This window comes from Fulmarus glacialis, unplaced genomic scaffold (assembly GCF_000690835.1).
Source record: "Fulmarus glacialis isolate BGI_N327 unplaced genomic scaffold, ASM69083v1 scaffold11732, whole genome shotgun sequence".
Lineage (NCBI taxonomy): Eukaryota > Metazoa > Chordata > Aves > Procellariiformes > Procellariidae > Fulmarus > Fulmarus glacialis.
Window position 1 is genome coordinate 63,266 of NW_009199830.1, and position 15,727 is coordinate 78,992.

General features: G+C 40.1%; 1 protein-coding gene across 1 annotated transcript; it reads right to left on the bottom strand.

The window, feature by feature from the left end:
* Positions 1–304: 304 nt before the first annotated feature.
* On the bottom strand, positions 305–5,841 carry LOC104071432 (keratin, type I cytoskeletal 19). Its single transcript, XM_009573388.1, has 8 exons — positions 5,272–5,841; positions 3,479–3,561; positions 2,966–3,122; positions 2,546–2,707; positions 2,268–2,393; positions 1,931–2,151; positions 1,108–1,136; positions 305–580 (listed from the first exon to the last, which is right to left on the bottom strand). The coding sequence occupies exons 1-8, from the start codon at positions 5,719–5,721 to the stop codon at positions 549–551; spliced, it is 1,260 nt and encodes a 419-aa protein (XP_009571683.1). The 5' UTR covers positions 5,722–5,841; the 3' UTR covers positions 305–548.
* Positions 5,842–15,727: the final 9,886 nt, after the last annotated feature.

Here is a 15,727-nt window from a genome sequence, read left to right on the forward strand (position 1 = left end):
TCCCAGCTCTTGTTTCTTACCAGAATCACTTAACTTCTCACTGTTACTGCTCTTCAGAGTGCACAGCCATTGTGGTTAGAAACGTAAGTCGCTCTTGTAATTCCCCACTCTGAGGGGCTGAGGATATTCAGAGCTCCTGCCAGCAAGAGCAGCTAGAAGAAATCGCAGATGGAGCTCAAGCCACCCACCCACAGACACTGTGAGCATTAACCTGTTGGGGAGGCTGGCTAGCTATTTCCAGCCTGATTAAAGCCAAACTTCAGTAACAATATCACAATAACCCAAAAGAAGCTAAGATTGCAAGAAGATAATCTTTATTAGATACAGCAATTCAGTACATGAAAGAACTAGAAATAATTGAAAAGCTAACCCAATTCTCAGATTAATCACCACTAAATGGATGAATCTACCTCAACTTTGTGTGGCCAAGAATTTTCTGTGCTTTAAGATAGTAATTTCCAGCAGTTTAGTGATTCCTCTCTGTTACAATTCCTGTGTGTTGTCTGCCTTTTCTCATTTTGAAGATGACATTTGGAGGACTTTCACTACTATTTTCCATCTGCCGGCTTGTCTCTTTTGTCTACAATGATATGGAGAGAAAGAACTGCAATTACTTAAGCATAACACACATGAGACCACTTCTGCAATGGGCGCTGAGCTTAGTTTATGTCTCGTCTCTCATTCCCTTCTCTCAGAAGTTTTCTTCTTCATAGCATTGATTTGAATCATACATCACTTTTACAATACAGCTGACCTTTAAGAGCTCAAGGCAAGTTTTACTTGCATGTTCATACAATTCCCCTGAGCTGGCCAAGCTTAAATTTCTTGTATCCTTTCATCTGGGGGAATGATTAAGCACTTTGTGCCTTTACTGTAGCATAGTCTGAGATTTTTTCCTGATGTCTAACATCTTTTAATGACTGAGATTTGTTAAATTCTAGCCAGAGTCATCGTTTGTTACTTATTAGATTTTTTTCTGTGACGCAAATCAGCGCAGCAGCCCAGTCTCTAGAATGGACACAACTACCATAATGTATGTATATTTTCTTTTAGAAAATAAAACTTCTTTGACTCCTAAAGGTTTCCTGAAAGAGAAAGAATTCTTACCAGCAGTTCCAGAAAGGGAGCCAAACATCCTGTAGAAAAAAGAGATAACAGTTGAAAGGAGAGGTAACACATCAAATGCTGCGTAAGCTGAGGATGTATGACAGCAAATTCTCTATCAGGTGCATTTTATATATAGTCACAAAAGAGATGGTCATCTCCTTGCTCAGAAGAGGGAATTGTTGTAGGAAATTTAAACTGCCATGGGAAAAGACAATTATGGAAAAGAAGGAATAGAGGAAATCAAAACCTTTTAATTCCTACCTCATTTTTTTGTTCCAGGCTATGAGATATTTTCCTCCTTGAGGCTATATATGAAATGACAGATAGCTGTGCTCCCATGTGGGAGGCCCACTTAATGACTGTCTGAAAATAGCTAGCTTGTCTGCCTTCTCTTCTCTTCAGAATATTTTCTTCTACACTGATTCCTATGAGGCAAGAGCTATTTAACTGGTAACAGGAAGTTTATGGGAATTTGGTGTTAATTCTTATATTCTATAAAACATTACTGACTGCACTATGTTTCCTGAATGTCAAGCAGCTAATGACTAGTTATCACTTTAACTGTTAGTTGCATTTAATCTCTTGTACTGCTTGTCAGTTTGCCTTTTTGTTTAGAAACTCTTTGAGGTACTCAATGTAAATGGGAATTGTAGCATTTCTAGCTCCACCATGGTCCAGAAAAATTAATTTGTTAAAAATTTTAGAACCCCAGGAGTATTTGAAGTTGTCTTTACTGTGGTGCTGTGGCAAATGAGCACCATGGCCTGGTCAAACTTTATGAGGCTAAGCAAAAAGGTTTTCTGCAGCGAGCAGAGTTACTTACTGGGACTCCTGGCCTTCCAGGAGTTGTCGATAAGTTGCGATCTCTTGCTCCAGTCGAGTCTTGATATCCATGAGGATCTTGTATTCGCTGTTCTGGCGCTCCATATCAGCTCGGAGCTCAGCCAGCTGCGCCTCGATGCTGCCAATCAGGCCCTGGATCTGCGCCAGCTGGGCACCGTAACGCCCTTCCGTGTCTGCCAGGGTGCTTTCCAGCGCGGCTTTCTGAGAGCAGAGAGGTTGGAGGGGAAACCACAAAAAGGTTGCTGCCAGATGCATGGAGGGGAATATGTACCCATTTCCGTGGCGGGGGGGTTCATGCAGTGCAAATTTTAATGTACCATGCTGAGCTGGGACTGAAGCTCTATTTCCAGCCCTTGGAGGGTGCGTCTCAGGTCAGTGACTTCGGACTTGCTGCTCTGCAGTTGTTCAGTATTGACAGCTACTTCACGGTTCAGCTCCTCAGTCTGAAGCAGGGAAAACATTACATGAGAAATATGGGGCCTCTAAGTAGAGGTCATAAGGCTTTCACAGCAGTTTTCTGTGTGTTTTAATAATTATTTTGTTTCTTTTATGGATTTTTTTGGTTAGTGTTTGTATACTATGGAGTTTTTTCTACCTTGTTGTGGAACCAGGCCTCAGCATCCTTCCTGTTCTTCTCAGCCATGTGTTCATACTGGTCTCTCATATCAGCCAGGATCTTGGACAGGTCAATGCCTGGAGCAGAGTCCAGTTCAACACTGACTTGGCCAGCTACTTGCCCTCCCAGGGCACTCATTTCCTATGTGGACATGGCAGAGGAAGACAAAAGAGGGTACGATCATAAACTGAAAACATTATGAACCTTCTGTTCTTTCTTCAAGGGCTAAGGTCTGACTATCTCCCCTTAAATACTTGCAGGAGGTATCTTTAGTTTCCCAGTCTACACAGAAATCTTTCCTCACTGTTGGAGAGCCCAGGACAATCCTGAGGGACTCCACATTTCCACATGCTGTTTTTCTAATGTCACTTTCAAACGTGTGTCTTGGGGTTTTTTTACCTCCTCGTGGTTTTTCTTTAGGTAAGCCAGCTCCTCCTTTAAGTTTTCAATCTGCAGCTCCAGGTCCGTTCTAGCCAGGGTGAGCTCATCCAGGACCCTGCGCAGGCCATTGATGTCAGCCTCCACGCTCATGCGAAGAGCCTGCTCTGTTTCAAACCTTAAAAAAGCAAAACAAAACTATTCAGGTTAGCTGATTAAGCCAGCCCACCATGAAACACATTATTTGCTATAAATGTGTCTGGGTTTGTAGGATTTGTGATGCAGCAAACATTGTGCAGCAAACGTTGTCCAGCATTAAACTTTTCTCCACATATTTTGCAAAATATAAAGTTTTCTGTGGTGCAGACGGTGCTTTCAGCAAATACATGAAGGGCTGAACTGCAACGATAGGATCAAACTAGTGTTCATACAGAGATTTTATAGGCATTCCTTTCTTTTTTCACAGCCACTCCTTTGGCTCAACAAGGATATTTGCCTGCTCAAGAGACTTTTTTCCTTTCAGAAATTACTCACTTGGTTTTGAAGTCATCAGCAGCCAGCCTGGCATTGTCAATCTGCAAGACAATCTTCGAGTTGTCGATAGTGGCATCAAGGATCTACAAACAACGAGTTAATTGCTGAGGCTGAAACAACTATGTTATCATCTTTCCTGATCTGAAGATAAAAGAGTTAAGATTCTAGTTCATCTGTAGCTACACCAAATAAAAGTGTATTTTATTTGGTCTCAGTAGGAAAGTATCAATGATCTATGGCAAATATGTAGCACAGATTTATCACAGTGCTTTTGCCATGACATTTATGGATAGGTCCTCTTACTTTGTCTGGCATATGAAGGGGCTTTTAGCTAGAAGTCCCACAGTGAGACAAAACTATGTGCTGTTTTGGAGGGAGAGGGCTTTGGTGAGCCAGGGGGTAGGTGATGTTTTAGGATTGAGGCAAGAAACCTATTTCCTGGAGAGATGCAAAGGAAGCAAAGTCTGCAGACCCCTCTTGGCGGAATTTGTTCTCATTACACAGAGGGAAGTGATTACAAGGGCTGTATGATTTTAAAATAAATGACATGTTTGTGTTTCATAAACAATGTGGGTTCATATTGCATTTGTATAGTCTTTGAATACATTTTTTTTCCTAGAATATCCAGGATAGTGTTTATTGATTCTTCTAATGCATCATGAAAGCCTCTAAAGGAACTTTTGTTTATTTAGAAGTAATCCCTGTTAATTTTTACCTAGAAAGCATGCCTTTTTTGCCTGCCACTTTTAAAACTCAAAAGGTCATCCACAAAAACAGCTGGAACATTGTTTTCTCTCCCTTAAGGGGAGTAAAAGACAGGAGGGAAAAGAATACTAAAAGGAGGAAATCTAATTGCCAGTTCTGCCTTTACTGCAGCTCAGTTTTTTAAATCAGTAGAGACTGTGAATGGGTTGAAGCAAGGAGAAAGTAAAGTGCATGGGAGCGGTCATGAACTCCAAGCTGAACTGTGAAAACTAAACCTCAAGTTTTTTTTCATTTATTTACATAGTTTAATCAGCTACTACCTGTTTTCCGGGGTGTGTATCATCTCAAAGTAATCTGTTATCAGGTACCCATGGGCTATTGGGGCAAATCCTGCATTTATATATGGGATTGATTACTTCATGTCTGCTACTTTCTTTTTCCATAAGCCAAATATTTCAGCACTCTTATTTCAATTCCAAGCTTAAGTAAGTGACACATGAAAGAAAAATAAACATATGGTGATGAAATCTTGAGCTGCTATCTCCACATTTACAAAATTGTACTTAACCAATTTTTATTTTTACTGTTAAAGCAGTCTGTATGTGCCTCTGAAGTTTTTCAAGCTATATGGCAGGTAACAGACTACAGAGATAGGCAGGTTGCTGTCATTGTTTGGTTCTCTTTGTATTTATCATTATATTTATATGGTCATATATATATAAACTGGTCATATATGTGTATGTGACCAGCATGTGTGTGTATATATATGTGTGTGTGTGTATGTGTGTGTGTGTGTGTGTGTGTATATGCTTTGTTAAAAGCAAGCATTATCAGAGAGTTAAGTACTAAGGCGTCTCAGACTGTTTTGTACATTCTCTTAGCAAACATCAAAAAAGTAGACAATTCCATGCTGGTAATTTTCTTTGTCCACCCCACCTGATCATTACATATTCATTTCATCTTCCTCTCCTTTTCATAAACTGCAATGCCTTCTGGGTGTTTTCCTAGTGAAGTTTTTCTCTTTGGGTTTTTATGCTTCCTTCTTAGGTGCAAATCTAAGATGATTTTTAATAAATATTAACACCTACCTTGTCTCGAAGGTCTTCGATAGTCTTGTAATAAGGACTGTAGTCCCGAGCTGGGCCTGGTCCTTGTTTTTGGTACCAGTCTCGGATTTTAGTTTCAAGATCAGAGTTTGCCTCTTCCAGTGCACGCACTTTGTCCAGGTAAGATGCAAGGCGTTCGTTCAGGCTTTGCATAGTTGCCTTTTCATTTCCTGAGAGGAGGCCATCACCGCTACCCAAACCACCACCATAACCACCACTAAAGCTGCTGCTAAAACTACTTCCATATCCACCACCCAGGCCGCTTCCTAGGCCAGAAGAGACAAATCTAGCAGAAGAGACTGACACACCCCTGCCACCAGATCCCCCATGGATGCTTGGAGCCCTAAAGCACCCTCCACCGAAACGGACTGAGGAACCACCAGGTCCCCCTGCCACAGAAGAGGTAATTTGCCTGAAGCTGTAACTGGCCATGGTAAGAAATACCAAGGACCTAACCCAAGCTGCAGCTCACAGGGTTTGTGATCCTGAGGCAGGAGTGTGTGCTCCTTTCCCCCACCCCACCTCTTTTATGCCTGTGACAATGGGAGTTGTCTCCAGAATGTGTTATCTGAGACCCGTGGAATTTATCAGCCTTAAGCCTTCTGCCAACACGGCAATTCCTCTTATTGGTCAGTTGCTATGAAATGGGCTGTGTTTCTTTCCCAAATACCTTCACACACAGGAGCTGATTCCCTCCCCCTGACCGTTGCCTCTTGAAGCAAAAGGTGGGATTCAGAGGAGGCGTCACCCTGCTGAGGGGAGCATTCATAGATCTAGTTATAGTTTACCTGTATGGAAACAAAAGGGCTGGGAGCGCACAGCCCTGCTGCAGACAACGCCGTGTCCATAGCAAAGTCACACGACAACTTTCTTCATGTAATCTCACGAAAGAGTTTTAATACAGAGTGATTAAGTTAGTAATTGGTAGACTGATAACAGAGCTTGAAAGGAGCCCAAATGGTGAACAGTATGTGTGGACCTTGACAAAACAGGTTCCCACCCCTCTGTTTTCCTTATTTCCCTTGAGAAAAATTCTTCTTTCAGAAGTAACTTTTTCACTGTTTCTTTATTTGCTCTGAGTTCCTTTTGGGCTGACAGTAGAAGAGAGAGTCTGACAGAGAACATGTCTTGTCTGAAAGAGTCTGGTTTTCTACAGAAACAAGGATCCTCTTCAAGGAACCGTAGCTGTATTTGTAGCAGAGATAAGCATTAAACTTCCCTGAGTACCTGGTGAGTGAGCAACAACAGAAATAAGTGCCTGATTATACATTTAGTCCTTTCATTGCTACTGAAAGAGAGGAGTAAACAGAAGAAACATAATCACTTAGTCTTCTGGTCTTTGAGATTCGTGCAAATGTTATTTCTAAAATCTTTAAGTCCTCTGTTTTCCAAGATGCATTTTCAAAAGCACTGTCGCTTTTGCTACTGCAAGCTCCTCCATGAGCATCCCTAACATACGAATGGATACTTAACTTTTCTTCCATTCTCTTTCTTTCACTTGCCACCCTTCACTCCCTGCAAACTTCTGGGACTCCCCAGGAGACCTGGTTTAAAGAAAGAGGGAGTAAGCTGGCCTACCAGCATTTGCAGCTTTCAGGGAGCAACCAGGCCTGGGCAGAAATTCTTGCCATCTACAAGTGCTTCCACTAAACAGAACCTTTGGAGCACAAGATGCATGCTGTGATGTTTCAGTGAGAAATCCATTTAATACCAAAATAAAGAATTAAAGATAAGCCAAATGAAGTGCATACTCTGTGTGAGGGCCTGTCTAGTCTTTCTATACCAATAAAAAATGCATCAGGTATTTTAGACCACACATTAGTGCTGTACTCACTTTGTACAGAGGGAAATATCGAACTGCAGGGCAAATATAGGGAGGGTAAAAGAACAAATATACATACTGGAAGCTGGCCAAGGCACCTGTATCAACAGCCCTATTGGTCTGTATCTAATTATGAGGCTGATTCAGAAAGAGGAATTCTACAATGACTCAGGTACAGAATATATCACTTGATATATATATAATATATGTACCATACATTACCAGACTGTGATGCTGTAGTCTAGGGGCACCACAGCTGAGTTCTCTTCTTTCTGCAGAGACACAACTCTCCAACTTGCACAGTAAAACTGTATAGCCTTTCCTGAGAGATACGGAGGACACTTCTAACTGCCAAAGACACGCTGGTCATTCCTTCTGTAGATCTGAATGTCCTGTTCAGCTCTGGGTAGGAAAAACCTGCCCAGCAGGTAACTGTTCCAAGTCCTGTGGATAGGTGAAATAATAGTATCAGAAAGTTGCTGTCTGCTTGCAGACAACAAGAAAGCTACACAAGAACAGGTATTTTATTGTTAAATATTAAAGTCCATGGTTAGAGCATAAAGAACATAAGTCTATGTGCTTTTCTTCACTGAACAGAAATGCAAGAAGCTTAAAGGAGAACAAATACCAGTGTATTCTGATCTGTCTCCTGCTGCAAGGAGAGAGGAACATCCTTCCCTCTAGGTACTCCTTCATCATTCCCTAGACTCCCATGTAGGTCCTCAAAGCAGTGTATTTTGGGGTTTAGCAAAATAAAATGCACCTTTATGATGCTGCATAATATTTTATGATCCAATTAATGAAAATTGGGTTCTGGAAGGCCTCTACATTCCCTCTGAAACCCCTTGAGGAAAAGCAGCAATCATCATACATTATGCTGTTAGAATATTGATAAGGTACTGCAAGCAGGTTATGTTTGCTTCAGCATTTGGGGAAAAATTTCCCAAAGAATGAATTGCAATTCTTCATGGCAGTTTGGAAGTACATCTGAAAGTGCCAGGAGAGGAAAAGCTTGGGAGAAACTTTCAAATGGAGTAACTATTTAATCTTATTTATACCACCAAATATATCATAAGCTTCTTGTAGCAAATCAGTCCCTCGTGCAGCACTTTTACTAAAACTGCATTCTACATTTCCAGAAGGGTTTTGATTTTCTTTTAACTTTACACCTCTCTTTTACCTCAATGGCTGCATGTGTTTGTTTTTGTTGGGATTCCCTTATGGTGATATCATGTACTTAAATGCTTGGAAAAGCCTTTAGTATGGCAAAGTATTTGCTCAAGAAAGAAGGTGCTTTTATCATTCTGCATAGGTCTTTTTTTTCTCCCACTACAATAACCTTAATTTATTTTGGGGTCAGCTTTTCCCTAAAGAAAATATAAGGAATGGTCAACAAAGGGAATTTCCTTTATCTGCAACTTACCTGAGGGTAAGGGAGACACATTTATTAAAGTGAAGTCATCCAGTACACTGGTGGAAACAGTCCATGCCCTAGCTCCTGGCTGAGACCTGGTTCTGCTTTACCTTTATCTACTCTGCTTTACTAGTCACTACTGCTTTATAAAATTGTTCATATTGTTTCAGGGTATTTTTATTAATTGTCCTGTAAACCATTTCTTATTGCCCTTGAGTGACACTGGCATATACTTCATTCTTCCCAATCCTGCTAACTTTGCTTCCAGGGATTGCAATTACAATTAAATGAACTCTGTGAACATTTTAATCTACATTATTGGTGCCTGCAATTCCATATGATTGTATGGACGAATGAGGAAAGTCAGGTTATTATTCTGAATTTACCTTTTAAATCTTTAAGTGTTTGTCCCTTCTGATAATTCTTCCTTTCTACCTCTGCTTCCATCAGAGAAAATGTGCTTCTTGACTCTTTTGTATGCATATTTTTGGTCTTCATCTCTTCCCTTGCTCATCGAAACTTTGGCCACCCCACCCTACTGATCATGTCATATGCCCGCTTAAAATCACAACTTTGTATGGTTTTCTCTCCTCTTGAAGATCATAGGCATGAAATATTTTCATCTCTTTAATTCAAACACAAAATTTTCTATTTTTTCTTTAAACTTCCTTGTGGGAAGAACCAATGATAAGAAGAACTGATCTGCAGCTGGTACTGAAATGGCTGTTTTGAATGTCTGCCTAAGATACAATTCTTAGCTTTCTTGCTTTTATATCCCATCATTAATCATTTTTTTTTTAATCTTCACAAACCTTGCATTGCCACATATAAACTGAATGTGCCAACAGATTCAAAGACAAGAATGTTTACGTGCTGAAAAGGCAGGTCCTAGCACATGCACACACAGCTGTTAACAGTGTAAAAAGAGGGTAGATAAGAGCAGAGAGCAACGTTGTTAACTTTCTCAAAGTTACTATTTTTGCAAAGTAGAGGGAATGTGATTTGGTGACAAGAAATGCACATGGGTGCCCTGATTTCTGCATTGAAAGAGAAGAGAAATAAGGTCATGTAAGGGTTCAGTTTTAAAAGAAATTACGAGAGTAAGACGCAGGACAACTCATTTTTATCCAGGGGTCTAGTTCTTTCATGGCAGAAAAGAAACGATGATTCAACAATTTGAGCTGAACTTGAAAGATATGGATTCCTGTTCAGCTACAGGCTTCTTTAGTGTTATTGGGACATATAATGTAATTTCTCAATGTTTGTCATTTATATAATATTTGAATAGATTAGTATGAGGAAAATACATAAAAAATCGTGAAGAACTCAAACACTTAAATAACTGCGAGCAACGTAAATACTTGGCAAATACTTGAAACTGGATGTGGTGTGTACTTTTGGAAATACTTCATTATTGTCTCTGTTTCCCTGGAAGCATAAATAGCTTTAAACTCTTGACTTCTCTATCAATCCAGAACTATAATGATAATGCACATTAGGGAGTAAAGTACCTGAGATAGGAAAATAAAATAGATTTTCCTACAGCATGATTAAAAATTGTGTGGCAAGAAAGGATCAGTTAGGACACCAAGCCCTGATGAGTGAAAGACAAGTCACTGGATATATTTTTACACTTCCTTTAACCTGTTATCTGGTGGGTAAATCTCAGCAAGGTATGATGGGGCTGGAAACTATTATTAAGAGTCAAATATCTAACTGACGAGAGGATGTGTTCCAAAAGTCAGGTTTCTGCAGGCAGCAGCAATAAGCAACTTAGAGACCACTGCCAAAACCAAATAGACTAAACCTGTCCCAGGCTTCAGAGGAACCAAGTACGTGTTGAATGCTTGCCGTGTCAGCTGCAGTTCTGCAATGATTCATGCTGAAGGAGGAGGCCTAGAGCTATTCAGAGGGCATTTTCCCATAGGCCACATGGAAAATTCCTACTGAAAAAAAAAATCCCAAACTCGGTAGAAACACAGAGTAGATGGGTTTCATAGCACAGAGAGAGATGAGCTATTTTATTCTGTTCATGTCTGTAAAATGTTTGGAGAGCATATTTGTATTTGTACTGTTTATGTTTATGTGCTCATATATTTATATTTATATGCATATGTTTATATGCTTATATACTTATATATTATTATTTCTCTTGCTAATTTTATAAGAATATATTCTGATCATAGTGACAAGCCGTGGCTTCCAATAAGGGTAGAGGTTTTATTGTGCAAGCATTAAACACATGTTCTTCATCAAATTAGAAAACAAGGAGTTCTCTCTGTACCCTGCTGATGGAACCTGTCAACTGGATTTGGGCTCTCCTGATCCTACAGGTGGTTTCATACTGTTTTTCACTTGAGATAAATTCTCAGTCTCCAGATCTCTGTTAGGCACAGTAAGAAAGTCAAACTTTGTATTGCTCTATGAGGGCAAGTCCTGCAGCCACCAGTCTGAAGAGCTACTGCCAGGGAGGCGTTTTTAAAACAGCTTGTTCTCATAGCGATTACCAGCTCGTGGGAAAACACTTTCTGCAGCCCTGGTTTTGTCTGCCCAGAATGACTGCATACCTTTAGGGAAGGAAAAGGGTATTTCTAATTACTCTTAACAGTTTGCTCCATTTTCAAAAAGAAGTAGTTTGTAGGCAAATATCACAGTATTTGTGTGTCTCAGGTAGGTTACCTTCCTGGACAGTCCTGGCTATTACCAGTATCCTAGAACCATGGTTTTCCACCAGCCTCTGACACTTGTATTCAGCTTTAAATCTTCTTTTCATTAAACACTAAGGTCTGTGCCAACTGTCTAGGTATTTTGGGTAGCCCACCACCACCAAATCGAGCTGCCTGAAATACTTGCTGAGTGCCTTTTCACTCTTTTCTAATGGATTCAGCTTTAATAACTAATAAAAACTGTAAGATTCTGGTGACATGATTTCTAACAGCATTTTCAACAGAAAGGAGTTGTCAGCATTTGTTTAAAATCTTTGCGTGCGTGTAATTGCTATGAACTTTTTGGTACTGCCATAATTTTTGACAGTCTGACATCGGGTTGTGGGAAAGAACTGAAGTAAGATTAGAAATGTTGTAAGAAAATTTTGATTAATAAGACTGTAAGTGGCTTTGATCCACAGTCGCACTCCTGCTGCCAGGGCTGTTAAAACACAGGAGTGCATGCCAGTGGAAAGATGTTCCCTGCAGCCAGTCTTTGCAATGCATCTCTCAGCGTGGGTTCATAAATAGTGGGTTATTAAGAGTAATTGCAGCATGCATAAACTTCTCTTTAGGCACTACTAAATAAGTTATGAAAGTGAGCTCCAGTGCACCTGAAATTGCATGTTTACTGTATCAACCATGAGAGAGCATTTGCCCTTAATGTCTGTCATAGTGTGAAAATACTTAAAGAAATGCGGAAGTTTGTTGGGATTACCACTCCACAATGCTATGTATTACATGAAACTTAGTAGAAATATGTTACTTGGAATACAAAAAGAAAGGATTTTCCTACAAGAATTTTTGTACTTGCTTAACTTGACTGCTATTATTTTTCATTATTATGGTGGGATGGTAAATGTGAGAAATATCACAGAAGTAGCTTCCTTTCATGTGATTTTTTATCAGAGGCACAGTGAATCACATATTTTCTTTCTTCATTACTTGAGACAGTGGTGAGGGCCAAGAGGGAAGTCTACCTTGCAAAAGGCTGTCTGAAGTGAAAGGACCGGGCCAGGCTGCAGGCAGCAGGCGCTGTCTCAGTGGTACCGTTTCCTTGTAGCCAAGAGTGCAAGACACTTTGGAAAGAGTACTTAGAAGCAATGGGCTGTTGTACCTGTCCGTACCTGGCAGCTGCCTTTGCAAACGAAAACATTTGTTGCAGATCTAGATCCTGCAGGTATATGGTAGTCCTGATCCAGCATGAAGCCCCTCAAAGAATTCAGTCCACTAATTTCTGGTTCTTGTTTTGGATTCTTCTCTGTCCAGCTATTTCCCCCTCTCATCTTCATCTAACCTCCTGAAAATGTTATATTATGCAGGTGGAGATGATTAATTTCCAGAATTAAGGAAGTCAAACACACCCGAAGATTATAATGCACAATACCTTTGGTTGCCTTTGGAAATAGTAACAGTACAAAATGTCAGTATCTCCACAGTCCCCCCTACAGGCCTGTTTTTTAAACACAGCACCATTTAATTGAACTTCACTCTTAATAAAATTCTTCTCCTCTTCACTTGGTAATACCAGGCTCCCTGTCTGTCTGTGGCAGCCACTGTGGCTACTAAAAGAGTTGAAAACAGAGACAAAACAACTTCAGTGCGAACTAGACGCATGCAAGAACAATCCAGGAGGTTTTGTCTTAATCTGAATTTGCTGATTTCATATGGAATTACCTCAAAACCTTCAGGCAGAATTATGTGAAACAGATACTTCTCTTTCTTTTCCCTGTCCTTCGTAATGAATTAATTTCTAACCTTTTTACTGTCTGTCTTTTAATTTGGTTTATTACCCTATCTGGTATCACAATGTTACCCCTGTGAAAAACGTATGTATTTTATTATTATTTAAGCTGTTCTTTCCTTGGCCTAACCGTTTCCCAGGTCTGAGGCTTGAATTTAATTTTGATACTGTATTGAACAGTTTCTGTCACAAATCCTATTGTATATTTTCTGAATTTGCCACCAGAGGGGGCTGTGAGAACCGACACGCTGTCTCGACTGGCCTGCTGCATTTTCAGCTTCAAAAAAAGCCTTGTACCGAACTGTAGGACATATTTCTGCCGTGTGGTTAGCCAAAGGAACAGAACTGTACTGAACCGCAAAAGAGCAGAGTACAATACTCCCTTGTATTGACACTGCAAATGTAGACTGGTTTCAGCTCACTCCATCTTGTTTTGATGGGCTTTGATATTACGATGGGCAAATTATGCTCTGGTTAAGTCCTGCCTAATAACTCCATCAGCAAAGTCAAAGCAAAGCCAGAGGTGCGTGTGCTCGGCTCAGTGGTGGATGCAGCCTCAGTTCATTACTGTTAAAATCCTCTGCAGAGACTGAGGGCAGCACACCCAGCACCGAGGTTTCTCCCCTTTCCCACTTAAGAGAGACAGCAGAAGAGAAGCAGGAGACATGAGAATGTTCCTGACAGACAGCCCAGAAAACAATTGGCTCCTTTCTGGGATCAGAAACATTTTTTCTATTTAAACTGTGCTCAAATAAGGTATTTTATCCCAAAGTCCATTACAGCTGACTAATGCTGAGGTTTAGACCTTTTTTTTTTGAGGTAGGCAGCACTGGTTGATAGGAGAAGTAAAACAGAGCATAAGGCAGAACATGAGTCTCTGTTAGCTTGTACAGGAGCATGAAAGTCCTGTTGTGACTCAAGGGAGAGGTATTTTTGCTTTGACTTTAAAAATCTCCTTTGTGGTCTAGGGAAATAGTTTCTCTGACTCATCTCTTTTTTCTGCTGTGCTGAGAATTCAGTTTTGGATTGTAACAGGTAGACAGTTTGATGCCTTTATAAATAATACATTGTTATCCAAAAAGATGATACTTTACCTGACCTGAATCAGTTTGCAAACCAAAGTGCAAGTGCAAAGCTATTTGACATAATAAAAAATGTTAGTGATTTATGTGCTGTTCAGAGAACAATGAAGGCTTGTGAGACCCACCCTTATTCGTTACAGGGCAGCAGTTGAATCACTCACCTGATATGTGGTAGACCCTGTTCAGCTACTTTCTCAGCCCATTGCAAATAAAAGACTGAAATACAGATTTTTAAGTTTTGAATGAGTGAGATATTTCACCATTTTTTCTTCCCCTGTCTAAAGTAAGTGTGTAACATGAAGTGGAGCAGTTTTAGTAAGAAAGATTGAACCTTGCTTCCACCCCTCCATCCTTCACCCATCCATCCAGAACGCTGTACAACCATGGAGCTAGGAATTCTGTCTCACGAAATAAGACTACACACTTCCTTTATTTTGAACCATCAGATAAAAGACCTGAGGCCAGATCTTCCAACATTTCAGAAGGAATAATCCTAACAATTGAACTTTGTGTTATAAGGAGAACTTCGTTGCATACTCATCACTCATTTCCTGATCTAATTCTTTGCTTTTATTGAACAAGATTAGATAGAGCCCTCATCTAAAAGTTGGGAGAGGGGGCTGCCTGAATATGACTGATTTCTCATTCAGTGACCCAAAGGCAAATGGCTTTGATTTGCCAAAATTTTCATGAAATTTTGGGTTTAATTAATCCTGATTGTTTCAGTTCAGCTGCTGAACTGGCAAATCAACTACTTGCACATCCCTTGCAATGTACGCTATGAGAAAGGGTTTCACCCATCCTTTTTTCTTCCCTATAGGTGTCACTCTTGAGTTTAATGTGAATGTATTCGTTCATCTCCAGTATTTTATCCAGACATCATCTGATTAAGTTAGGATACACAATTTTCTTTGGGGTCATATTACATAATACACCCAACCGTAATTTCTCTGTGAAGGTGTATCTCATTTCTTTCACCTAAACTTAAATAGAATATTAATATACCAAATAGATTGTTGGACACACAGTTTTCTTTGCATTGCAGAAAAGTAAGGTTTTATTAGGCATTGGTATCAGCGGGAAGTAGATCACCAGTTGCACTGCAGATAAGTGTATGTAGATACAGTGATTGCAGATGAAGAACAATATAAAAAGGAAGAAGTAGATAATTTTAGGAAAGTCCTAGAAATTATTCATCTCGACTTCATGAATAACATTTGTAGAGCAATCTGTGCGTTGGGTAGGTACACAGTGCATGTGCTGTGTGTATTATTGCGTTGTAGGCCGGGCTGCTCAGATGGCAGTATACGTAGATCAGGGAAGACCAATGCATCAGTGGTATCTTAGCACACTCTTGACTGCCCTGTGGAATGAAAGAAGGAACCATTACTCTGATGGGGAAATCAGGAGTCTCTTGCAGCACTGACATTTCAGATGTATCCATTATTTAAATGCCCATCTCTGTTAGTGAGGGCGTAGGAAAGGAGCTGTTTCTGTAACTGAAGCTAAGACACCTTGAAAGTAAGAGATTTGACTGTGAATGGTTTAATCCCTGTTCCAACTGCAAGTGTGGAAGCCATAACACAAGGGATAGTATTAACAGGAAAAGAGATGAAATACAAAGTATGAAAGCCATGGTTACACGATAAATTAGGATCCTCTTTGGAAGAT

Excerpts from the sequence above, each read along its gene's own strand:
- LOC104071432 (XM_009573388.1), bottom strand. The coding sequence starts at position 5,721 with ATGGCCAGTTACAGCTTCAGGCAAATTACCTCTTCTGTGGCAGGGGGA. Across the intron at positions 3,562-5,271 it reads TCGAAGACCTTCGAGACAAG|ATCCTTGATGCCACTATCGA; the intron begins GTAGGTGTTAAT and ends CGTTGTTTGTAG. Across the intron at positions 2,708-2,965 it reads TAAAGAAAAACCACGAGGAG|GAAATGAGTGCCCTGGGAGG; the intron begins GTAAAAAAACCC and ends ATGTCCACATAG.